At 37.8% G+C, this 25494-nt stretch overlaps 1 protein-coding gene and 1 long non-coding RNA gene across 29 annotated transcripts in view; one reads left to right on the top strand and one right to left on the bottom strand.

Moving 5' to 3' along the window:
* FMN1 (formin 1) overlaps window positions 1-25494 on the top strand; it is a 433877-nt gene that overhangs the window by 178334 nt on the left and 230049 nt on the right. For 24 of the 27 annotated variants that reach the window (XM_049104448.1, XM_025473314.3, XM_049104447.1 and 21 more), the window contains one exon: window positions 4003-4064. The exons of 1 other annotated variant lie outside the window; for it this stretch is intronic. In XM_049104448.1, the coding sequence (XP_048960405.1) occupies window positions 4003-4064 (62 nt within the window). Of the gene's footprint in view, window positions 1-4002; window positions 4065-6938; window positions 8069-25494 lie in introns of those variants that run through there. 2 more of the 27 variants (XM_025473324.3, XM_025473329.3) reach the window with 1 other exon arrangement.
* The window catches only part of LOC112676190 (uncharacterized), a 103039-nt gene that overhangs the window by 19777 nt on the left and 57768 nt on the right, over window positions 1-25494 (bottom strand). The window contains exons 3-4 of one of the 2 annotated variants that reach the window (XR_004810803.2): window positions 23432-23505; window positions 6869-6983 (exon numbers count right to left, since the gene is read on the bottom strand). This is a non-coding gene — a long non-coding RNA (uncharacterized LOC112676190). Of the gene's footprint in view, window positions 1-6756; window positions 6984-23431; window positions 23506-25494 lie in introns of those variants that run through there. The other variant, XR_007407476.1, reaches the window with a different exon arrangement.

Consider the following 25494-nt stretch of genomic DNA (forward strand, 5'->3'; position numbering starts at 1 on the left):
CCTTTGAATATATCTGTATTAGCATGTTGTCTTTTTAGGTGCCTGTTGGCATTTTTTCACCCATTTTTCATTTTTTTGTAGTTTTGTAGGAAATAATGCACATGCGTGTGCACACACACACACACACACACACACATGATTTTTGATTATTTAAGTGTATTTTCCCAATCTGTGGCCTTGTCTTTTCCCTCTATGATGTATTTTGGTGAAATGAAGTTCTTAATTTTAATGTAGTCAAATTTTCTTTCCTTTATATGTAATGCTTTTTGAATCTTAAGTTTTTTTGTGACCTGAAATTATAAAAATATTCTGTTGTATTGTCTTATTAAACATTTGTAGTTTTGTTTTTTACAGTTTAAGTTTTAATCACCTTAAAATTGGTTATTATCAGATATTAAATTGGGATCCAATTTTTGTTTTTCCATAGGCATATCCACTTTTCCTAACCAATAATTATTAGAAAGAACATTCTTAGTGTAAACAAAGGTCTTCCATGATACTTCTGTCTTGTAAAGTGACCATGAATTCACCATGTCTTTCTGAGCCCTATAGTCTGTTCTGTTATCGATGAGCCCTCTTTCAACACTGTGCTACTTTAATTATGTTGTGATAAAAATAATTCTTATCAGAGTGTAAGGCAAGTTGTCTTATTTTTGTATTTTCAAGAGTTTCTTGGCTCTTATTGTTTTTTTGCATATCTGTGCTTCGGTATATGTTTTAGAATGAACTCTTTATTCAAAAAAAAAAACGCAAACCCTTAGAAATGTTTAACAGCATTGCACTGAATCAATAAATCAACTTGGGAAAATTAACAACTTTACAAATTGAGTCTTATTAAAAACATAGCTTGCTCACTCTCTGTGTCTTGGCAGTATATTTCAATATGATGTTTTTGTTTTCTCATGAGGTCTTACAAATTAATGAGGTTTTTCTAAGTACTTTGTATTTTTAGAGGTACTGTGAATGTTAGGTTTTCCTTTTTTTTTTTTTTAAGATTTTATTCCTTCATAAGAGACACACAGAGAGAGGCAGAGACAAGGCAGAGGGAGAAGCAGGCTTCCTCCAGGGAGCCTGAGGCAGGACTCAATTCCAGGACCCCGGGATCATGACCTGAGCCAAAGGCAGATGCTCAACCACTGAGCCACCCCGGTGCCCCAGGTTTTCTGTGTGAAACTTGCTGGTATCAGGATTTTGTATACTTATTTTATATTTAGCAAATCTACTAAACTCATATATTAATTCTAACATGTTATCTGCAGGCAGTCTTGGATTTTTCTAAATATATGATCATAATAATAGCTTAATTTTTTCCTTTATTTTTTATATGTAAATGCATGTGTGTGTGTGTGTGTGTGTGTGTGTGTGTGCACCCACATTTTCTTTTTTTCTTATCCTATTGCATCTGCTAGTATCTTAGGAAAATAATGAATAGAAATAGTAGTAACAGGTCTTCATGAGTTATGGAGTCTCCTAGAGAAAACATTTAAAAGTAAAATATTTGTTGATTTTTTAAAAAAATTAACACACTATGGGGGCAGCCTGGGTGGCTCAGCGGTTTAGCACCGCCTTCAGCCGAGGGCGTGATCCTGCAGACTCAGGATCGAGTCCCACGTCAGACTCCATGCATGGAGCCTGCTTCTCCCTCTGCCTGTGTCTCTGCCTCTCTCTCTCTCTATATCTCTGTTTCTCATGAATAAATAAATAAAATCTTAAAAAAAATTAACACATTATTGAATGAACTTCTTCTTTTTGATACACAGTTTTATGAATTTTAACTCATGTGTGAATTCATGTAGCCAGCATGGTAATCAGGATTAAGAAAGGTTATTAAGAAAGGTTTCACCCCCAAAATTCCTTTGTGTGCCATTCCTTTTTAGTCAAATTCTAGCCCCCCTCCTTCCCACCTCTGCCCACTGATGCTCTGATCTGTTTTTATCCCTATAACTTTCTTTTCCAGAATGTCATATGAATGGACGTAAACAATACTTAGCCCTCTGAGACTTTTTCACTCTGCATAATGTCTTTGAGGTTGATTTATGTTGATGTATGTATCAATAGTAATTCCTTAGTATTGCTGAGCAGTATTCCATTCTATAGATATACCACAATTTGTTTATACATTCACCCTTCAATTACGTGTATTTCCTAGCTCTGCAATTTATCCATCTTTTTTGAATAAGAAAGCTGCTTAATTTCTTAATGCATTGATTTCTTCATCATTAATGGGGGTAATGTACCTACATCATAGGGTTATTGTAGGAGGAAAAATGAGTCAATATATATATGAAATACTTAGATAATGCCTGATATACAGTAAATGCTCAGTAAATACAGTCTGTTATCATTATCTCCAGTATTGTAAAGATTTTGTGGTAGAAAAACTTGACAAGTTCAAGAAAGTCAGAGTGCCTGGTCTGTAATGAACAAGGCAAAGACAGGGAGAGGTATGTGGGAGCCAGGTCATGAAGGACGACGCTATGTGCTGCAGTAAGGAGTTAGGATTTCACTCTAAGTGCATTGAAAAGCTGGGGATGAGACATAATCTGGTTCATGCCTTTACTAGATCATTCAGACTGCTGTGAGGAGAATGGGTTAAGGTGGTGGTAGTGAGAGTCAAAGCAGTTGATCTTTCTAGGATATTACAGAGGTCCAGGAGAAGACTATGGTGGCTTAGACCATAGTGGTGATTGATGAGTGTGGGGTTTGATTCAAGGTGTAGTTTGGATGTAAAATTCACAGAACTTGCTGACAGATTCACAGCTCAGTACGACACATTCCCTGTAAGAGCAGCAGTGTGACCATTTATAATAACAGCAATACTCCTGTCCTGTTATGGCTTTACCAATGATTTCCCTCATCCATTTTTGGTTTGACACCTGAGTTTTCATGCCTGATTTCTGAAATCCACTTGAAGAAATAGTCTGTCCTTTTATATATTTTTTAAACAACATCTAACTACTTCTTTAGTACTCATACTCATAACCCCAAACACATTGTTAAGAAAACAACTTATCCTACAAAAATGTTTTTCCATAGCATTTTGCTTTGTGGTCCTCCAGTCTGTATAGTTCTGTGACCCCGCATACTTAGTCCTCTTGCTGGAAATAAAGTTGTCCAAGCTGCTTCATGCTTAGCCAGCGGGCTGGTAGTTTTGGTTGTTGGCTGGAGTTCTTGTATACACTTGGAATTTTTTTGTTGGAATCAAGGTTATTAGACTCAGGCTAAAATTGGATCAAAATTTATTTTTGTCCTCCTTTCAACTTCAAGGCACCCTAGATTATCTCGTCCAAATGACAAATGGTCTTGACTTTCTGAAGTGATCTAAAGATTAAAATCAGCCCTGGGTGCTTGCTTATTAGCCTTGCATTCAAATGGAGATTTTTTTTTTTTTAAGCAGTTAAAAATAGAGTTCTCTGATCTTACATACAAAGTTTTGTTTCCTGTGTGTCTGCTTTTTTAAAAAATTTTTTTATTTATGTATTCATGAGACACAGAGAGGCAGAGGGAGAAGCAGGCTCCCCATGGGGAGCCCAATGCGGACCCCATCCCCTGACCCAGGATCCTGCTCTGAGCCAAAGGCAGTCAACCGCTGAGCCACCCAGGCATCCCCCAATGTGTGTCTGCTCTTAACTCGTCTGTATTCTCAGTGCCGCCTGAGCTTCCAGCTCCTCCTTAAAGACAAACACCTGACCCAGTCTTTATCTGGAACACTCATCATGGCGTTTTATTTTTTTTCTTTTTTAACCCTGTCCTATCTGCTTAACTTGGGGCCTCTCATAATTCAGAATTTGCCAAATGGAAGGAAATTTCCCTTCTATCCTGAGCTACTTGTCCTATCTTGTCCCATTTTTCAACATCTCTTGTCAGGTTAATGTCCAGCTGTGGCGTTTATTTACTTAGTTTACTTGTAGGAGGGACTCTGGCATCTTGGAGATTCTCACTTGCATTTTGTGCATAATTTTGTGTGCTTCTTTGTAATTGCCTTCTTTTGTGATCTTACAGAATATCAAGCTGCTATTTTACACTTGAAGAGGGAACACAAAGAAGAAATTGAAAACCTACAGGTATATCTCTTTGATTCTACTGAACCGGTTATATGAGACTGATGCTTCATTTTCTCATGGGCCAAAGTAAATACTCCCCTTTTGTTGCCATATTTACCTAGACGGCATCTGCAGCTGGTACCTGCCAGTGGGCCCTGCCTGCATTTATCATGGGAAGGGAAGACTTGAACTCCATTTTTAATGTAATTCAATTCCTATTTCTAAGAAATGCCACAAGTGCATTTGAGTGGGAAAGGGATATGCTTAGAGAAAATATCGGTTTTATTTGTAAAGCAGGAAACAAGATATTTAGACTTTTACTGTTTGTAGGAAGTCTTTAAAAATCTGTTTTCCCGAACTAGGGGTGGTGGAAGGGGAGGTGGGCGGGGGGTGGGGGTGACTGAGTGGCGGGTACTGAGGTGGGCACTTGACGGGATGAGCACTGGGTGTTATTCTGTATGTTGACAAATTGAACACCAATAAAAAAATAAATTTATTTTTTATTTTTATTTTTTTTTTAGTTTTTATTTATTTATGATAGTCAGAGAGAGAGAGAGAGAGAGAGAGGCAGAGACACAGGCAGAGGGAGAAGCAGGCTCCATGCACCGGGAGCCCGACGTGGGATTCGATCCTGGGTCTCTAGGATCGCGCCCTGGGCCAAAGGCAGGCGCCAAACCGCTGCGCCACCCAGGGATCCCAAAAAATAAATTTATTAAAAAAATCTGTTTTCCCTATGCGCACTGTAAACTATTTTGTTTGGCTTATTCCCATTCATGTTTTTGTATCCATCCATCTCAGGACATCCTTGCAATAGGATGTCATAGGAGCCAGAGTTGTGCTGAGCCATCCATTCTCTATCCCTAAGGGGTGCTTGGAGATTGCTGACTTGATCTCAGAAAGACTGAGGGATTATTTATTCCTTCCACTATCTAATTGTCATTCCCTTAATGTTTGGTCTTTGTTTGCAGTGCCTATAACAGGAAGTTGTAGGGTTTTAATTTCAAATAACTAAATATTGAATCGGGCACTGATTCTAGTTTACTGATGGTTGGATTGACCCATGCCTTAAGGGACAATAGCAAAATTTAAATAAAACTTGGTGTTTATTCAGTGCTAACTCATTACTTGCTAATTTAATGAATTTGTAGATCGAATATTCTTGTTTCCAATAAGTGGTAATGTGCTTTTTAAAATAACTGAGACACTGTATTGGATTATAGATAAAGCCATTGCAAATAGCAAAGAAAGGTTATTAAATAGGTCATTTGGTGCATAAATTCAGCTTGTCTTAAGCAGTTTGGAGGGAAGAATGAGTCCATTTCACAAAGAAACAAACAAGCAGGGGATCCCTGGGTGGCGCAGCGGTTTGGCGCCTGCCTTTGGCCCAGGGCGCGATCCTGGAGACCCGGGATCGAATCCCACGTCGGGCTCCCGGTGCATGGAGCCTGCTTCTCCCTCTGCCTGTTGTGTCTCTGCCTCTCTCTCTCTCTGTATGACTATCATAAATAAATAAAAAAAATGTTTAAAAAAAAAAAAAAAGAAACAAGCAAAAAAAAAAAGGGGGGGGGGAAGTACCTTTGTCTCCTGGGGGGGGGAAGAGAGGTGGTGGCTCTTAGCTCCTTTGTTACAAAATGCTCTACAGAGACGTCTCTTCTTTGTTTTGGTGTGAAAAGAGTCTCAGCTGTCTCAAAGGAAGTGAAATGGGGATCAATTTAAGAAACAGACTGCTAAAGAGGGTAGGCACAGAAGTGATTCTGTGAGCAGAAGTTTGTGAACAGCTAGGTCGTAAGTTAACACTGGCTTCCCGAGGTTTCAGACCAGCCTTATGAGGGCTTTGATAGCTAAATAATTTTCACAGTTATCAGCAGGCTCTTACTGTTTGAGTTCTTACTTTGTGCTGGGCATTGTTCTATGTATACTACATACATTATCTTGTGTCATTTCCACAAGAGTCCTATTATCTTACATCTCAAACTAAGGGAAGGTTGGAGAAGGAAAAGAGAAAAGTAAATGGAAAGGGAAGGATTATATTGGGATCATGATCTCCAGTTCAAAATAAGAGTTAAATTGAGATATGATTGACAATAAAAAAGGCTAAAAAATGTTCCTAATTTACCTTAAGTTTTCTTTGGGAAAGAATGATCTGTTCCCTGGATGCTATTAGTAAACTTAAATTCTTTAGGTACCATATTTACAATTCATACAAAATTGCTGAAATCCTGCGGCCATGACACACTATAGCCATCAGGATGGGGGCAGTGTACCCAGTCTATTCACTTGCCTGTAGTTTGGGACTATTCCAGCAATCATCGACTGACAACCTTCAATAGGAACCTGAGAACTCCTATCCCTGACCTGACCTGAAGAAAGGTTTTTGGGCCAGCACAGCATTTTAAAGGTTGAATTAGGAATACATATTTTAAAATATGGAGGAGTTTCTAGCTGCTTCTAAAAAAAACATGAGAAAACCTAGCAACAGTGGGCTTATTTTTGTTTGACTTCAACCAGCTGGGATTGAGGAAGCAGGTGTTTATTTCAACTGAGGTATATGTTCTCCAGTTTGCCACTGTCCCCACGCTGGGCCATTTCATCTACTTGGCTCCTTTCTGCTTTAATTAACCCCCATTCTCTGGCAGTTGAAAATAACTAGATGGGCAGCAATACTAAGTCAGAACAGAGGTAGTTCACAAAACAGACAGTGACCCAGCCTGACTGTGCTTGTGTGTGTTCGTTGAACACCATCCTCACTTGTTTTATTACACAAAGAAACAACCACATCTGTTGTGACAGGACTAGTAGAACACAGTGAGTGACAGAGCTGGTACCTCGATGTTCATTTCCTTATACGTGATTTCCGTCAGCAGCCCTTATTAGGTTTCCTTTCTCCACTTACAGGTCAAGAATGTCAGATGTGCTTCAGGACTTCTTCAGCATACCTTTCTAGAATAAAAATGATTTCATACTTAACATATACAGGAAAATTGACGCATTCCACCACTATATACGAGAATTGATATGTATCACTTTAGTTTTTTTAGTTTGTTTCTACAGACTTTAAATAAATGGCATGATTTAATAAACAGAGAACCTAAAATCAGCTATTTAAAAAAAAAATTATTTGTGGGGGAGAGCCGGAGGAGCAGAGGAGAGGGAGAGAGTCTCCAGCAGACTATCTGCTGAGCACAGAGCCTGACATGGAATTCAGTCCTATAACACTGACATCAGGACTTGAGCCAAAATCAGGAGTTGGTCGCTCAACCAACTGCCCCAACCAGGCACTCCAGCTGTCTATTGTTTTTGAGTATAGATTTGTAGAGAAGTCACTTAATTATTCAGTTTCCCCCTTAGCAAAATGGAAACCTTACCACCTAACGTAATTTGATTGGAGGTTGACCTTTCTAATCCAGAGTCCCAAGGCTAGTAAGTGGGAGGTGTTTGGAGTTTGTAATCTCATGCATGCTTTGCAGTTAAGATGTATGGAGCTCTGTGCACTACTAAAGCACTTAGTCCTCAGGCTTTGTCCTAGAACTGGCTTTTTGAAATATATAGCAACTTACATGCATATTCTCCTTATATTCTACAGCAAAGATTTATTTATGCTTGGAATGAATTTACACACCATCTACATAAATTGAGAGCACTTGGCCGACTCAGATCTCCAGTAGGAGAGTGGTAGCAGATCAGACATTTTTTGACTTCACTACATTGTCATTTATGATGTAGCCACAGAAATCTTGCAATTTTGTTCAAGTGTGCCCTTCATTTAGCAAACTCTACTTTGAAGGTTTATGATCCCTTTATGATACTCAGCATCATCTGGCTCATTTTTCATTTTTGGATAGTTCTGTATTGCAGACTTCATTTTTGAAAAGACAGTACCTTCCCTTTCCAGGTTCTCACTTATCTGAGAAGTGTTTGCCTGGAGTTACCATTGTACAAGTTCATGACTATTGGGTGGAAATGAAATGTATTTCAGACCGGCCCTTTTAAGGCACATGGTAAAACTAATCTCCCATGCTACAAATAAAGAGTTACTTCCTTGAGATTCCTAGGATCAAAGTTTTTTTGAATACTGTTCTGTGTTTATTCATATAATGTTTTCTCAACGTATAATCCACTCCTTAAGTTCAAGTTAAAGTCTTCAAATGGTTTTGTTACATTTTTTTATACTGTCAAAGTCCTATTTATTAATCTGCTGGTGGTAAGCATCTTGGAGAGAAAAATGAATTTTTTTTACTCTCTCTGAAAGTACCTAGCAAAGTGCTTGGCCACATAGATGGTACGTAAACATATCTTATCTAACAACCTATAACTGAAAAATAATAGTACCTAAATTTAATCTTATCCCTACTTTGCACCAACCTTTGTTCTAGGTACTTAACATTAGTATTATAAAGCATAAATGTAGAAATATAAGCTAAGTAATAGATTTGTCACCATTTTACACTTGATAAAACACGAGGCTCCCAGACTAGTCAGTGGAGGAACCTGAATTTGAATTTACCTAGACCTGTCTGACTCTGAAACTGATACCCTTTACATTAATCAGTGAAGCATTACTGGAAAGAACATTAGATCCAGAATCAGAAGGTCTGGATTGTGGTCTTAAGTTTGGGATGATGAATAATGTGAACTTTGGCAGGGCTTTCAGCTCAGTTTCCTAATATCTAAAACGAGGGACCAGGCCATATAATCTCTAATAGTGCCTTTGAATTTTATTTATTTATAAAATTTTATTTATTTATTTTATTTACTTATTTTTTAAAACTTTTTATATTCATGAGAGACACAGAGAGAGAGGCAGAGACATAGGCAGAGGGAGAGGGAGAAGCAGGCTCCCTGCAGGGAGCCTGAGGCAGGACTTGATCCCAGGACCCCAGGATCATGCCATGAGCCAAAGGCAGATGCTCAACCACTGAGCCACCCAGGCGCCCCCAATGCCTTTGAATTTTATTATTTGTCCCACCATACTTGGGAAAAAAAATTCAGTTTATCCATAACCTTGCCCTTTCAGACTTGGGGTTATCTAACTCAGAATCTGTAAATCCCCGCTATTTACACACATGCCCTTTTTTATCTTTTACACTCTTTTGGAGGTTCCCCTCTCTAACATGGGCTTTCTTCTCAGTTCTGCCCATCTCTTTGGGGGCAGTGTGTTCATGTTTCAGTAATGCTCTGCATGCTCGCTTCCTAGTGCTTTCTTAGATGCCTGACTCAGTGAAGGATGCAGCTCTTAAAATGATAAATGAAACTTTTACAAGCGGGCCAGTTCTTTATGACAGGAGGGAAGCATGAGCATGGGATGGCCCCGGCTTCTTTGGCTCTCTGCTTCTTCACTTTTGAAAGTTGGAGTGTGTGAATGTGCTGCATGCCCTCCGCCTGGCTTTTGAGGAGCTCTGGATAATTTAAGAATGTTGTTTTTGATCAGCACTTTGAGCAACTTGGAAGTAGGTGCCATGGAAATAACACCGTTTTATCTCTTTTTAAGTAATGTTTTTCGCATTGTAGGACAGAAGAAAGAACTAGCCAGCAGTGACATTTCCCTCACAGGAACCTTTCTCATTTCCCCCATTCATCACATGGATAGTCCATAAGTGAGGGGAAACTTGACTGACTGATGGCCTCTGGCAGGCACCTGCTCATTGTGCAATGCAGTCACATTGCTAATATGGTAACTCCCACTGTGAAATGATCCAGGGACAGATGCCAAACTAGAAATTAACTTACGTTGTACCTTGTTGTCCCCAAGAGAACCAAATGGTATGTTGGCTTCCATTAAACAAAACTTGTAGACTTCCTTTTCTCTCTTCAATCCACCCCACAGATCCCTTTCTCATTTTACACATGCTGTTGACACAGAATTGATTATAAGCTACATATGAGCTGATACAGCTAAACTTATAAAGAAACATAAATACTGAGCCCTTTCCATTTGTTATATTCTTGGTTATCAACACAATACATTTAAATCTGTTAGTTCCTGGAGAATACTGTGAGGAAGAGGGAGTCATTTGTAGAGGGATAAACAAAACCTTCACAATTATGAAAAATGATGATTTCATTAAACCCTCGTAGTATTCCCATAAGTGTTGCTGTTAGTATAATTAATTACCAAGATGTCTAAAGAGAAGGCAAAATTTAAAATGTTGAAAAATATTTTAATTCATTGTTTCATTGTGGGTATAGAATACAATGTTATGCATTCAGTGGATTTGTTGGTTTACTGGGGTTGAGATGCTTCTTAGGCTGTTGGCTCCCTGGAAGACCACAGATATCATATCTGTGTTCATCAGGGATATTGGCCGGTGGTTCTCTTTTTTAGTGGTGTCTTTATATGGTTTTGGTTTCAAGGTAATGCTGGCCTCGTAAGATGAATTTGGAAGGTTTCTTTTCTTTTCTATTTTTTGGAATGGTTTGGGAAGAATAGGTATTAACTCTTTAAATGTTTGGTTGATTTTCCCTGCAAAGCTACATCTGGTCCTGGAGTTTTGTTTGTTCGGAGTTTTTTTGATTACTGATTCAATTCTTTTGCTAGTTATTGGTCTGTTCGACTTTTCTGTTTCTTCAGGTTCCAGTTTTGGGAGGTTATATGTTTCCAGGAATTTATCTGTTTCTTCTAGGTTGTCCCAATTTGTTGGAGGATAGTTTTTCATAATATTCTCTTATAATTGTTTGTATTTCTGTGGTGTTGTTTGTTATTTCTCTTCTCTCATTTGTGATTTTATTTATTTGAGTCCTTTCTCTTTTTTCCTTGATAAGTCTGGCTAGAGGTTTATCAATTTTATTGATTTTTCTTTTTTTAAGAACCAGCTCCTGTTTTCATTGATCTGTTATATTGTTTTTTCAGTTTCTATGTCATTTATTTCTGTGCTAACCTTTATTATTTCCTTCCTTCTGCTGCCTTTAGCTTTTGTTTGTTGTTCTTTTGCAGATCCTTTAGGTATAAGGTTAGATCGTTTCTTGAGATTTTTCTTGCTTCTTAAGGTGGGCTTGTATTACTATAAACTTCCTGTGAACCACTTTTTGCTACAACACAGAGGTTTTAGACCATTGTCTTTTCATTTGTTTCCATGTACTTTTTGATTTCTTTCATTTCCTGCTTGACCCATTCATCGTTTAGTGGGGTGTTATTTAACCTCCATAATCCTCTTTGCAGATTTTTTCTTGTGGTCGACTTCTAGTTTCACAGCATTGTGGTCAGAAAAGAAGCATGATATGACTTTGATCTTATTAAATTTGTGGGGGCTTGTTTGTGGCCTAATATGTGACCTATTCCGAGAATGTTCCACATACAATTGAAAAAAAATGTGTATTCTGATGTTTTAGAATGGAATGTTTTGAATGTATCTGTTAAACCCATCTAGTCCAGTGTGTCAATTGAAGCTGTTGTTTTCTTGTTGATTTTTCTGTTTAGATGATCTGTCCATTGATGTGAGGTATTAAAGTCTCTCTTTATTATTGTATTATTATCAATTATTTTCTTTATGTTTGTTATTAACTGTTTTATATATTTGAGTGTTCCTATGTTGGGTGCATAAATATTAACAATCATTAGATCTTCTTATTGGATTGTCCCTTGTATGATTACATAGTGCCCTTCTTCGTCTCTTATTACAGTCTTTATTTTAAAGTCTATTTCGTCCAATAATAAGTATTGCTAATCTTGCTTTTTTTTTTGACATCCACTTGCATGATAGATGTTTCTCCATCCCCTCACTTTTAGTCTACAGGTGCCTTAAGTCTAAAATGAGACTCATGTAGGCAGTATTATAGATGGGTCTTGGTTTGTTTGTTTTTTAATCTGTTCTGTCACCCTATATCTTTTTATTGGAGCATTTAGTCCATTTACATTCGAAGTAATAATTGATATGTATTTATTGTGATATTATTATTTGTTTTGTGGTTGTTTCTGAAGATTTTTCTCTGATCCTTTCTTGTCTTTATTTCATGGTTCAACTGATTTGCTTAGTGACATATTTGGATTTCTTTCTCTTTATTCTTTGCCTACTTATTAGCGGCTTTGGATATATGGTTACCTTTGGATTTGTATATAACCACTTTTGCATAAAGCAGTCTATATTAAGTTGATTGTTCTTTAAATTTGAACCCATTCTTTAGTCCTCTCCTCCTCACGTTTTAGGTATATGTTGTCATGTTTTACATCATTTTATTTTGTGAGTGTTCTTGACTGATATCTTACAGACACATTCATTGTTAACTGCTTTTGTGTTTCCTACCTCCATACTGTCATTTTTGGTCTCTCCTTTCTACAAAGAATCCCCTTTGATATCTCTCACAGTGGTGGTTAGTGGTCATGAACTCTGTTAGTGCTTGTTTGTCTAGGAAACTCTTTATCTCTCCTTCTATTCTGAATGTTAGATAGAGTATTCCTGGTTACAGATTTTTCCCAGTTAGCACTTTGAATAGATCATGTCACTCTCTTCCGGCTTGTAAAGTTTCTGCTGAAAAATCTCCTACTTGCCTTGTAGGGTTTCCCTTGCATGCTACTGTCTTCTTTTGTCTTGCTGCTTTTTAGTTGTTTTTTTTTTTTTTCTTTATCACTATACTTTGCCATTTTAATTACAATAGGTCAATAGGTCTTGGTCTGGATCTGCTTTTGTTGATTTTGCTGGGGGTTTTCTGTGACTTCTGGATCTGGATATTTGTTTCTTTCCCCAGAATAGGGAAGTTTTCAGCTAATATGTCTTCAAATAAGTTTCTTCTCCATTTTCTCTCTCTTCTTTTCCTGGGACTCCTGAAATTCGAATGTTATTACATTTGATGGAGCTACTGAGTTCCCTAAGTCTATTCCCATTATGCATAATTCTTTTTCTTTCTTTAATTCAGCTTAATTACTTTCCATTACTCTTTCTTCTGGGTCATTAATTTGTTCCTCTGCTTCTTCCAGCCGGCTATTCATTCCATTAAGTATGTTTCTCATTTAGTTTATTAAGCCCTTTATCTATGCTATGTTATTCCTTATCTCTGTGTCATTAAGGATCTCATGCATGTCTTCCACTCTTTTCTCAAGTCCAGTGAGTATCCTTATGATCACTACTTTAAATACTCCATTGGGCAGGGCATGTTACTTGTACCTATTTTGCTTAGATCTCTGCCCCTGGACTTGTCCTGTTCTTTCATTTGGGGTACATTTCTCTGTCTTCTCATTTTATCTAAGTCTCTATGCCTGTTTCTCTGTGTTAGAAAAGTCATCTTTGTCTCCTGCTCTTGAGGACAATGGCCCTAAGAAGAAGAGGTCTTGTGGTGCCCTGCTGTGTAGTGTCCCCTGTTCCCTAAGCACTTCCCCTGTTCCCCAGGCACTGCCTTAGAAACAGAACTTGCTGAAGAATGAATCTGTATAGTGAAGTCAACTAACCATTTGTTGGATGAAATTCAACTTAATTCCAGGCAATACAGTTGTATAAAAACCCAGATGTGGATTCTTCCTTGAGTTTGAATCCTAGCATTACTATATACTGTATGTGTTGTCTTGAACAAATTACTTAAGCCTTTCTGAGCTTCATTTTATCATTAGAAAGAGGTGATGATGATATTATAACTTGGTTGATGTGTGTGCTGAGGGTAAGTACTGTGGTAGTCACGTATGGGATTGGAGGTACAATGGCATGTAGTAGTAGGTAGCCCATAAATTATAACTATTGTAATTTTTCTGATGACCAGCATGTTTAGTTTAAGTCAGTGGCTGTTGAAGTTTATTTTTTGGTGGTAAAGTTCTTTCATTATAGACTCTGTACCTATATAAAATAAAAAACATTCTGTAATTAGTGTTATATCTAATGGTCCAAAGAGCATTGCTTTTCATATTTTTGTCATAGAAGTGTGATGCTCTCATTTCCATTACCTCCTATTAGTGGAACTATTGTTGCTGCTGTGATTTTGTCAAATAAACCTCTAAATATGTAAAATCATCCCAACAGTTACAACATAGATTTGGGGGGTACCGAGGCAAGATGTCGCATTTCAAATTGTTTTTGCTATAAAGATAAGCACTTCCTAAAATATAATTTCATATATGTAATTCTGCTTTTTATGATCAAATACCAATTGAGTGCCTCTCAAACCTAAGAGGTGTGCCAGACATAAAACATCATTCAATAATGATAACAATAGCAGCTAACATTTACTATATTACTGGATTAGTATATGCCAGACACTCTACTTAGCACATCTTTTGGATTATTTAATCCTCACATAAATTCTTTACTCAGAGGATTTACTATCTAGTTAGAAAAACAGAATTTATGCCATAAAAGTCAAATAGCAACAGAGCCTAAAATAAGTACCTAGTATTACCTAGAGACTAATCAAAGACTATATGAGTGTTAACATCTACTTTTAAAAATATTATCTACTTTTAGCATAATTTGAGAATTTCAGATCCTAGATCTCAACTAAGAGAATTATCAAGTCTCCGATTTTCTGATTACCATAAATAAGTGGCAGTCGTTTTTTCTGTTTCTGGAAGCTACTGTGTCTCTGTAATACACTTATCTGTATTTCATTCTGGTATTTTGTATGGTATGACTCCTATCTGTTGCAAATACATATAATTTGCATAATTTAAAGAAGGGTATATACCATGGATATATGGGTTTGTGTGACAGATAATCTGGGTATTTTACAATTATTTTAGAAGCCATTCCCCATTCTTACCACCAGAGGTCAGCTTGACCCTTTTTCTCTTAATAAAGCTCCAAGTAGATTTTCTTTGTATTGAAGCAGCTTTCCAGTTCAGAACTTTGCTTTAAACACATGAAGAATAAAACTGCTCTTAATTTCATTCTCAGAACAACATGCACAGATATGTACGTATAGGTCTATACTCATAGGCATAAGGCTCAACGTAGTTAAGAAGCAATATGTGATGTGTTGATGACCATACATGTGTATGCACATTCTATATGACAAAAGAAAAAGAGACACCAGAAAACAGTGCCTTATGAAAGTGATCATCTATGTTTCATCAAGTGGAAACATTAGGAGAGAATTAGAATTCTATCATTCACTAGATATTAAGTGCCTACTGGGTGTCAGGTGCTGTGCTAGATGCTGGAAGAAGGAACAGAATAGACATGGTTCCTGCCCTCTGGGAGCTTGTAGTCCAGTCAAAGAGAAAGATCTTGATAAAAATAATCACTCAGGAAGTATAATATTACAGTGGAGCGAAATACAGTATAGGTTGCTATGATAGGATGTAATTTAGCTTTGAAGTCACGGAAGTATTCCTTTAGGAAGTGCCATTTAAGCAGAGGCCTGAAGGGTGAGGAGGAGCTTGGCTGGTTTGAAGGACTATGAGGAGGCCAGTATGACTGGACAGAAGATAAAGGTTGAGGATGAAGGTCTGGAGTAGTGGCTTGCAAAATTTTTAAATTGCATCTTGGAATAAGCAATGGATTTCACATCGAAACCTAGATTACATATTTGTGAGAAATAAGAGTTCTATTAAACAGAACTAATTTCAGGTGAACTTCTTCTGATATATTTAACTCTCTTATATTTAAAAAAAAATGCTGATGGGAAAGCATAAATTGATTTTCATCCCATGAATGGATCATGGGCCATGGTTTGAAAAGCACTGCCATAGAGGAGGGCAAGAAACCATAATCTGGAAGGGCCTTCTTGGTCCTTAAGGTTTTCCAATTTCATCCTCAGAACACTGGGAATCTAATTCTGAGCAGAGAAGTGTGAGATATGAAAATATTGGCATTTTCAAAAGACCTGCCTCCCTCTTAGGCTGCTGTTGTAGAGGGTAGATAGTAGGGAAGCTAGAGTGCAAGTGGAGAGGACAGTTGGCAACTGTTGCTAGCCTAGAGGTAGGAGGTAATACTGGCTTGGCGTAGGTTGGGGCGAGAGAGAGAACTCACGTGCTCTGGCAAGAATCGTGAACCTTCTCTCCAGTGCTGATGGTTGCTTCTGCTAAAGCTGGAGCTGATGACACTGCCATTGTGGCTTCCCTGTGAATGTTTGCACAGCTTGATTCTCCATTGGGTACCTAGACCCCTACTTGAACATTGTAAGTACACAACAAATATTTTTTGAATAAGTAAATAATAGGGGGAAGAGAGTGCTGACAATAATGCTATGCTTTCAAGCATGAAAGGAGGACACTGTTTCTTGGTATCTGCATACCCTTCCCTCATCATTACTGTATGTATGCATAACACCAAGGCAATCACTCTTCTCTACAAATAGATGACAATTTTTTATACTCTGGAAGCTGTTGTGGGTATCTGATACAGTTTATTAATAAGAATATGGCATGAGTCATATCTGCTGCAAAGAAATATAATGCACATAATTTAAAGTATTAATTGATAAAACACAAAAATTTTTTCAAACTTGGTTGAGGTTTATAAGTTGAACCATATGAAATTGCTGACATTTGGCCTATTTTGACTTATAAAATGGCAAGTTCATTTATGCTTAATCTAATATATTCACAAACGCAAGGTGGTGAATGTGTGTCAGAATTATATTCTTCTGGCTGGAACACTTTGAAATGTTCACTGGAGCCTCAGGCAGGGATTGAGAAACTATAACTGACAGTATCATGAGGCATTGCCCACTGGATAGTGACACTGTATTCTCTGGTAACTCTTTTCAAATTCGAATTAGACCTATCGTGACCCTTGTGCCCCATGTTATTTTACAGAATTATTCTGGTGAACAATTTCCCAGCCTTCAGGCAAGCCATAAAAAAATACTGTAAACTGTTTATCCAACCTAAAATTAGTATTCCCTGCTCTAGTGAAAAGGCTAAGTATGTCATTGATCTTTCTGAGTCCAAACTACTGTTTTACTCCATAAAAAAATGAACAGTTGTGACCCACTATTGATCACTTGGTCTCTGTAAAAGTATTTGTGCTTGTCTTCCCTCAGACCTTTTATAGTAAAACCTTCATTTCTGGAATTAGAAGTTATAGGAATATTGTGGTACAGATCATTAAAAGGGGATTAAATGGAAAATCATTAAAAGATTGGGAATGGAAGTGAATTAAACATATAAGTTTTATTTATGGCATATCTTTTGTTAAATGTCTCACTGAATATTTCTTTTACTTCTTCCATAGATAGCAGGTTTTGTTTTGTTTTGTTTTGTTTTGTTTTTGCGGGGGCGGTTTGGGGTTTTTTTAGGTAAATGAGGTTTGAAAGCTAAGATGAGGTCTGCCACTCATTAATAGATAACCTGGGGATCTTTTTATTTTTTTTAAATTAATTTTCAGTTAGTCTTGCTAGAAATTTATGAACACTAAATCTGATATTCTTCCTACTTCAGACTTGTCATATAGTTCTCAGCCACATTATCCTCTAACTCCTAAGTAGTGAAAATCTGTAAGTATTTTCATCCGGAAAATGGGCTTTTTGATATTTTATTTTCAGCACCTAAAATAACAGTGATTCTTCTGATGTGTTTTTTTTTTTTCTTCTGATGTTGATGAATATAATACAGTATCATTATTTTTCTCCGGAATTCCGGCATTCTAGAGTAGTGGCTCACTCTTGGAGCTTGATTGCCAAAGACAAATGGAAACTCCTTTCCTTTGGCTATAAAATAAAGGTGGATGGGCCCAAAAACTGAGGAGGGGAGAAAACAAGATTGCATTACAAATCTGGCAACATCAGCCACACTAGTAAAATCAAATCCAATGTTGTTTTATGACTCTGAATTTATGTGAGTGCCTAGGATCAAAGGACTCCAATCCCACTGGACTACAGGGTCCAAGGTTCATGGCAAAAACTCATCAAAAAGAACATTTTAGTCGTTTAAGCTTTTCATTTTAATCAGCCTCAGTAATAAAAGAGCCTTTAGGTGTCCAAAAACATTTTGCAAGATCAAGAGGTTGTTTTCTCACTCGTAGAAGCAGCTTTCTTATTGGATCCATATAATGCCTGTGGCCTTAGAGTGTCAAAGGGCCACCGCCTCCACATTGTTTGCCCTTGTGGGATGGTTTCTTTTGATTCTTCTGTGTATTATGTGATAGTAAATTATGGTGTCTGACAGAAGGACCATAAAATTTTCACACAATCTATCAAGCTATTTCAGCCATTTAACGTTTGGTCTCTGACAGCAAGCCAGGTACTTCGTAATGTTTAGACAGAAACAGAGTCTACTGCCGACATCTTGACACATATCTGGAGACAGCTCTGCATAGGAGAAAGAACATGAGGCTTGACAGAAGATCCAGTCTTGAGTCTTAGTGGATACCTCCATGATTGTGGTTTGGGACAGTCTACAAAATGGGGATCCTACCTTACCACAGGTAGGATTCAGATTACCTAGGCTAATGTTTGTGAAGTTGCTATGCAATGAGAAGAACGGATATGCACTAGGCATAGATTATGCATAGAACCAGCCTGAGTAGTTGTGCATTTTCAATAGGAGACCTGAGTAGGTAAAGGGGAGAGCCAGCCAGAGAGGAGCAAATTAAGGAAACGTTCCTGGAGAACACAGGAAAGGGTGCAATCAGAAACCCAGGAATTTGAATTAGCTTTAGGGGAAAAGGGAAAGGGCATAGAAGACAAGCAGAAAATAAAAAAGAATGTGTGCCTTCATCTCTAGACTATGCACACCTTTGTTTCATTGCCTCGTTTTAAACTTTGGCCTCCATACGTACGAAAAGAAACGGCTAAGACCACAGATGAAGTAATTATCTCCTGCTGTTGGTCCCCTATTGGTCTTCATTGGCTTGGATTCTAAATCGAGTGTCAGTGTTGAGGTCCTTCTCGGATCTCCTCCCTTGACCTCTAGGACACTGCATTCTCATTTTTCCTCCTCCTTTGAGTATGCTTCTCCATCTTCTTTGCTTCCCCCCAGCCCTGCCTCCACAGCATCCCCCAAATGTGACCCTGAGAAAGGTAGCCTTTAGTTACCTGACCTTCCATGAGTTGTCTCTTAAAGATTTTATTGGCTGGGGCACATTGGTGGCTCAATGGTTGAGCATCTGCCTTTGGCTCAGGTTGTCATTCTGGAGTCTTGGGATCAAGTTCCACATCGCAGGTGGGGGGGTGGGGGGACTCCCTCTGCCTATGTCTCTGCCTCTCTTTCTGTGTCTCTCATGAATAAATAACATTTTTTTTAAAAAAAATATTTCATTGACTGCTATCTGTATGTAAAGTCTTTTTTAGAGCTATTTGTTTGCATTCAAATGTTTCCCTGAGTTCCAGCTCCAGGAAAAGTTCTCGTTTTTTTGCTGGAAAATCTGCCCTGGGAACTGGTTTCAGTATCTCAAAATTTAAAATTTCTGAAGCCAGTGCATCAATTCTTACAATCCCAGGATTGAAAAGACTCGTCTACTTGTCTCCTTCTGACTTTTCCCCCACCCAATACAAACACAGCATAAAACAGTCTTTTGGGGGGCTGCCCTATATATTTAAGGTTCCACTGTTCTCCTAAGAGTAAGAGTCCAGGTACAAAATCTCAGCCATCTTTGGCAACTTCACGCTTAGCTTCTGTATCTTGTGGATTGCTAAATTAGGATCATTTTAGCTCCATAGTCTCTTACATATACTTGTTCCTTGGCACTCAGCTTCTGTTTAGGCTCTTCTTCTAATTTAGGCCCTTAGATATTGCCTATATTCAAGACATGTTATAAATTACTTAGAGATTGTTGTTTCTCTGTCTTTCCCACCTTTAGTGGTTCACTATTCTTTATCGAGTTCAAAGTTCTTAGTGTGTGGTATTTCAGACCTTTTAAAATCATACTCAAACTTCTAACTAGTCCTTTATTCCACTATTTTCATATGCTTTCCCATCACTCTGCCTTCTTTTACTTGGATTATTCACAATCTGCCATTCCACCTTTGCCAATCCTTTGCAGCCCAGGAAGGGCTCCTCATCATATATGAAACCATCTCTTGATTTCCCAGGGCTCCCTGCTCAACCCCTTGGCTCTTTATACCTGACCCAGGCATTTAATAAGACTTTTTCTCATCTTACAATCTTGAAAGCAGAGATATTGTCTCTCCTTTACCTTCTGTGCCGAACATAAGATTGACATAAACCTTCAATAAATAGCAAACAGATGAATCTTCTATCACAGTAATACATGCATTAGTGCATAAATTAACCGCTGATTGGTTTTCCCTTTTTCTTCCTCCATAGTGGAACTAGATTTAAACTAAAGTGATTTTGCAGGCAGTATTTTTCACATTTAGAGACATGGGAGAATTATACTAGGAAAACTATGTTCTTGGAACGTTTTCAAAACATAATTTTGACAACTTATGGTTTTCTACTGGGAGAATACTCTCTGTTTCTCATCATCTTAGATGCACATTTATTAGATGTTGCACGTTGAAACAAATTACGGTGAATGTGTGGTCATTAGTAGTGGTGGATGGTGGCTCTCATTGCATACTGAGAGTATGCAAAGGTGTAACAGAACATGTTTAAAACCAAAATTTTGGGGATGCCTGGGTGGCTCAGTGGTTGAGGTCTGCCTTCGGCTCAGGGCGTGATCCTGGGGTCCTGGGATCGAGTTCCGCATCGGGCTCCCCGCAGTGAGCCTGCTTCTCCCTCTGCCTGTGTCTCTGCCTCTCTCTCTGTGTCTCTCAGGAATATATAAATAAAATCTTAAAAAAAAAAAACCAAAATCTTTGAACACACCAACAAAATTAAACATAATTCTTTTAAGAATGGACAAGTCAATTGGAGGAAAATAAGGCAACCTCTTCCAAATATCTCATTCAATTTCAACTTTTTGCCTGCCATCACCTTTCTGAGGTCAGAAGGTTGTCTAATACTTTTTCCCCCCTCCTTTCCTCTCTTTTTGTCTCTGCAGATTTCAAATTGTACCCAGGATTTATAAATAGAGCTTGAGAGATTCATTTATAATTTTCATAGGAGATTTTCTAGACTTGTGAGATAGGGATCAGTGGCCAAAGTAACTCTGTTGTCACTTAGATTCAAACATTGGACTCCTACAGCATCACTCACTTCTTGCTCATTAGCAACCTAATTATCTTCTAAAAAAGGAGGGGGAGAGGCAGAGGCTGCCAGCTATCAGGAGTATCTCTTGGAATTATTTTACATTTTTTCCCTCTAACCTGCAACCAAAGAAAAGGTTTCTGCCATAAGAAAATGTTTATTTCAAATTTTATTTATTTAAAAAGTATTTATTTACGGGATCCCTGGGTGGCGCAGCGGTTTGGCGCCTGCCTTTGGCCCCTGCCTTTGGCCCAGGGCGCAATCCTGGAGACCCGGGATTGAATCCCACGTCGGGCTCCTGGTGTATGGAGCCTGCTCCTCCCTCTGCCTATGTCTCTGCCTCTCTCTCTCTCTCTCTCTGTGTAACTATCATAAATAAATTTTTAAAAAAATTTTTAAAAAATTTATTTGAGAGAGCATGAGAGAGAATGCGAGCAGTGGGGGAGGGGCAGAAGGAGAGGGAGAAGCAAACTCCCTGCTGAGCAGGGAGCCCAATGTGGGACTCAATCCCAGGACCCTAGGATCATGACCTGAGTCAAAGACAGATATGCTTAACCGACCGAGCCACCCAAATGCCCAACAAAAGATTATTTTTCAAAACCAGTACTGAGGAGATGTGAATGTTGCTGGAAGATTTTGCATAGCAAACCCCCTAAAAAGTAGCTTTTATAAAACCAATTATATCCAGAAACAGACAAATGTTTCCTTCTTTATAAGCTCCAACTTTGAATACTGGACTGTTAGGTGCTTTCCTCACAGGTACATCTTATTTGGGTTTAATTCTATACTTTTATTCTTACCTGTTGTTATGTTGATACGAAAATATGAAAAGCATATAAAGGAAAGTAAAAGAAAGTGATTGAGAAGTGATTTGCTTTTATATTTGGCAACCATATTTGAGACTGTGGAATGTTTTCATGTAGTAAATTTGGACCAAGAAGAATGATCTTCATGTCCATCTTTATAAAAATCAAAATTCCTTTCTTCCAAACACCTCCACCATTCTAATCTGTTTCATATGTGTATTAATACTGTATTCAACGGCATGTAGTCAGAAAGCTTTCTATTGCTCCAATGTGTGGTGAGGGGAAGGTGATGGTCCAACATTGAGATTCCTAGTAATCTAAATATTTAAGTGTAAGTAGTTTGTAGTTATTTAGAATGGAGCCAGTTCATGTTCTCATGAAGGGTGCATGGCATAAAACTGGCAGGATCAAGCTCTTGTAGCTGACAAACACATTCCATGAGATAGTGGCATGTTGTTGGTATAAAACACTACAGCAGTCATGGGGTTTGATAGACATGATATAGCTGGTCCTGTGTCATCCTTAACCTGTGTATTTAGTTATTAACTTTTGAATGACTTGTGAAGAAATTATGTATGAGTGTTCAAGTAATAGTGCCCCTACCTTTTCACATTATTAATACGTGTAGCTGTAATGTCTAAAATAGAAAAATTGGTGGAGAGAAAATTATAGCCATTTCAGCCCCCTGTCAAACTAAATTTGATGTGACATTTAAGCTTTGCACAGAACAGTTAAACATTTATTTTGAAAACATTTCATGAATTATGTTCAGTGTTTGATCACTTAGGAAATAAGAATTCTGATTTAAATTCATATCGTGTAATTCCTGGAAAACTGAAAAATGTAATTCTTGTAACAATTATCCTTTCAAAAAGCACAAATTATGGAGATGACTATCAATCAAAAGTAATATAGTTTAATCTAAGTTTGGTGGGGATAAGGGGGGTAGTGCAGGAGGAAAACAAGAATGTGGTTTGTCTATATTCCAAGAGAAAACAAGTCAAAATGAGATCTGATCTTTTCCAAGTTATCGTGTGCCTCATACTTGAGTATAATTTCACATGCATCTTGATGTTCCAAGTATCGTTAAACATCTAGTAATTGGAATAAATGTTCTACCAAATTCCATTTATTATCATAACTGTTAAAGGCATTCAGCACCCTAGATTTATAAATATATAATTAATATTCTTATAAAAAAATAAACCTACATGGGGGATTTACATTTTTCTTAATCCATGTTTACACAAAGAAGAGATCTGTTTTTAAATATTACATCAGATCTTTGTGAGCTCAAATTAATCAGTGTAATACTTTGCCAAAACTGTTTCTAAAAATGATGTGTATTGATGCCCCCTAGTCAGGGGACCTTCTCTGTGAACTTTTAGAATTCCCTGACCATTATTCTAGGTCTCTCTGTTTTCAAGAATAGGTATTACAGATGTGCTTTGTCACTTGTTTCCTGTCAACCTCAATTACAAGGATCCCAAATGAAGCAAGCACGGCTCTAGAAATATTTCTGCCCCTTCCTAGGTAGATCGATCTGTAGCTGGAGATGTTTAGTAAACTTGATTGCTTGTATACAGAAACTCAGAAAGAGCCTAGCCACCTTGAAGAATAAACCAGTCACTCACATCGTCACAGGTGCTGTTTCAAGACTTCTTGTCAATCAAGGCATTTCTATGACCCCATCACTTTGGTGTCTATCCTGGTGAAGGAAGATTGGAAAATAAGTCACAACATTTGAATACACATGAGATAACTCATATTTATGACTTCACTTAATCACTTAATGATTTTAAGGTGTAAAGATGTTTGGAACTATAAAAACGCATACCAATAAAAGTGTGTATTCAAAACAATGGCATTATTAACATTTTTGGTGTAGAATGTTAATTTTGACTAATTTGGGGTCAATTTGTTGACCCCCATGTAGGTCCTGTGCTTATTATAAAGTAACTCAGTTTGGATGTCCACTGAATGAGACAGAGTTAATCAGGTCTGGATGGAGATGGACCTAAAACTTTGGACTTAGGAATTTCATGAGGCTTGTTGGAAAGAACACAGTCTCACATCAGCAATGCACTTATCAGGACCTAGTTAAGAGATAATAGCAGTAATCATACAAGTCAGGGAGCTTTCATCATATTTGTAAAAGGTATTGCATGGGCACCCCTGAGAGTAGTTCCTGGCAGGACAGACACTACTCGTGGCTCTAGGACTACATCAGTGAAAAGGGGAGATGAAAACATTTGTCCTCTTAACTTAATGTAATTGAGGTACTTGGAAGATGGAAGGAGGAAGGGAAGGTAGCAGTAGGTAGAGTGATTGCACGGTAGGAAGAGGACCTGGGTGTTGTACTCTTAAGTTCAGCTGCAGAGCCCCAAAAGAGATGGAGGAAAAATCCACCAAATGGAGTAATTCAGGAAGCCATTAACAGTGGTTTTTCATGAGCCTTTTCAGTAAAATGGTGGCGACTGAGACTGGATTTTGAGAAAGTACACAAAGAATATGGTAAAAATGCAAATACAGCTGACAACTGCAAATCTTTTAGAGCAACACTTGTCAATGAACATAACGGGAGATTTTTTTTCTTGAGGATGGGGTAGAGTTAAGGCACATGTTCTCTTATTTGTGAGAAGGGGGCACATTTGAGAAGAAGGACTCAAGCACTTTTTAGGTAGAGGTAAAAAGGCAAGAGAGATATGTGTCAATGAATATGCAAAATATTGCTTGAGAAGAACTTTGACATAAACATTGTGTCTTGTACATAGCGATATCCTAGCTTTTTGTTAAATGATACAATTCTAGTGCATTTGAATGTTCATGCTCAGGGTATTTGGATCCTACTTAAGGCCTTTAATTTAGAAAATAAGGTTGACTTTTATTTAACTGCGTTATGTTCATCTGTTTCTCTAAGGTCACCATCTAAGCAGGCATATACATATTAATTGTATCCAATATTAAATAAACTCTGGAGTATTTTTCAGTCAGTTATTCTTGATTTCTCCTGGGTACATTATTCTGAGATTCTTTCACCTTCCATGAAAAGTATATTGGGAAGCAAGAGAGAAAATGTGATCCTTGTTTTACAGAATAGAATTTGCCAGCCTATAACACTGATGGGATCATAGGCCCCTTATGTCTTGGAGATCCTGTGAATAAAAGAGGAAGCTGCTCTAATAGTCCTGTGGAATAGACCATTTTTATCGTTTTGGTTTTTTCCCTCTAGTCACAGAGACACCACCTATCAACCTATTGCAAACCCAAAGCACACTTTCCTAATGCCCTGATCCTTCCTTGGAGGTAACATTAGAAAAAAACATTAATAGAGAAAATTCTTCATGTTGACCTAAGAATAGAAGACGTTGTTAGGTCTTTTTACTTACCGAAGCAGAGAAGTAGGAACTGGTATCCTTGAAAACACTTCATGATCAATTACAATGAGAAAATCAGACTTGTCATAAATAATGTGATAGGAAAGAGACTGACAGAGGGGAAGTAATGAGACATCACAGTGTTAAAGGCAATGTAACATCCTTCCCAATCTCTGAGCTCTTAATAGACGTTGCTTGCTCCCTGGATGTGTTGTCACATAGCAGTTGATATGAGAATGATGCTGAATGTAGTGGTACTGTCTTAGATGGTCACCACTAACCCCATCTGAGCCCTGACCTAGACAGAGAAAGTTCCAGAA

This window comes from Canis lupus, chromosome 30 (assembly GCF_003254725.2).
Source record: "Canis lupus dingo isolate Sandy chromosome 30, ASM325472v2, whole genome shotgun sequence".
NCBI classification, from domain to species: Eukaryota; Metazoa; Chordata; class Mammalia; order Carnivora; family Canidae; genus Canis; species Canis lupus.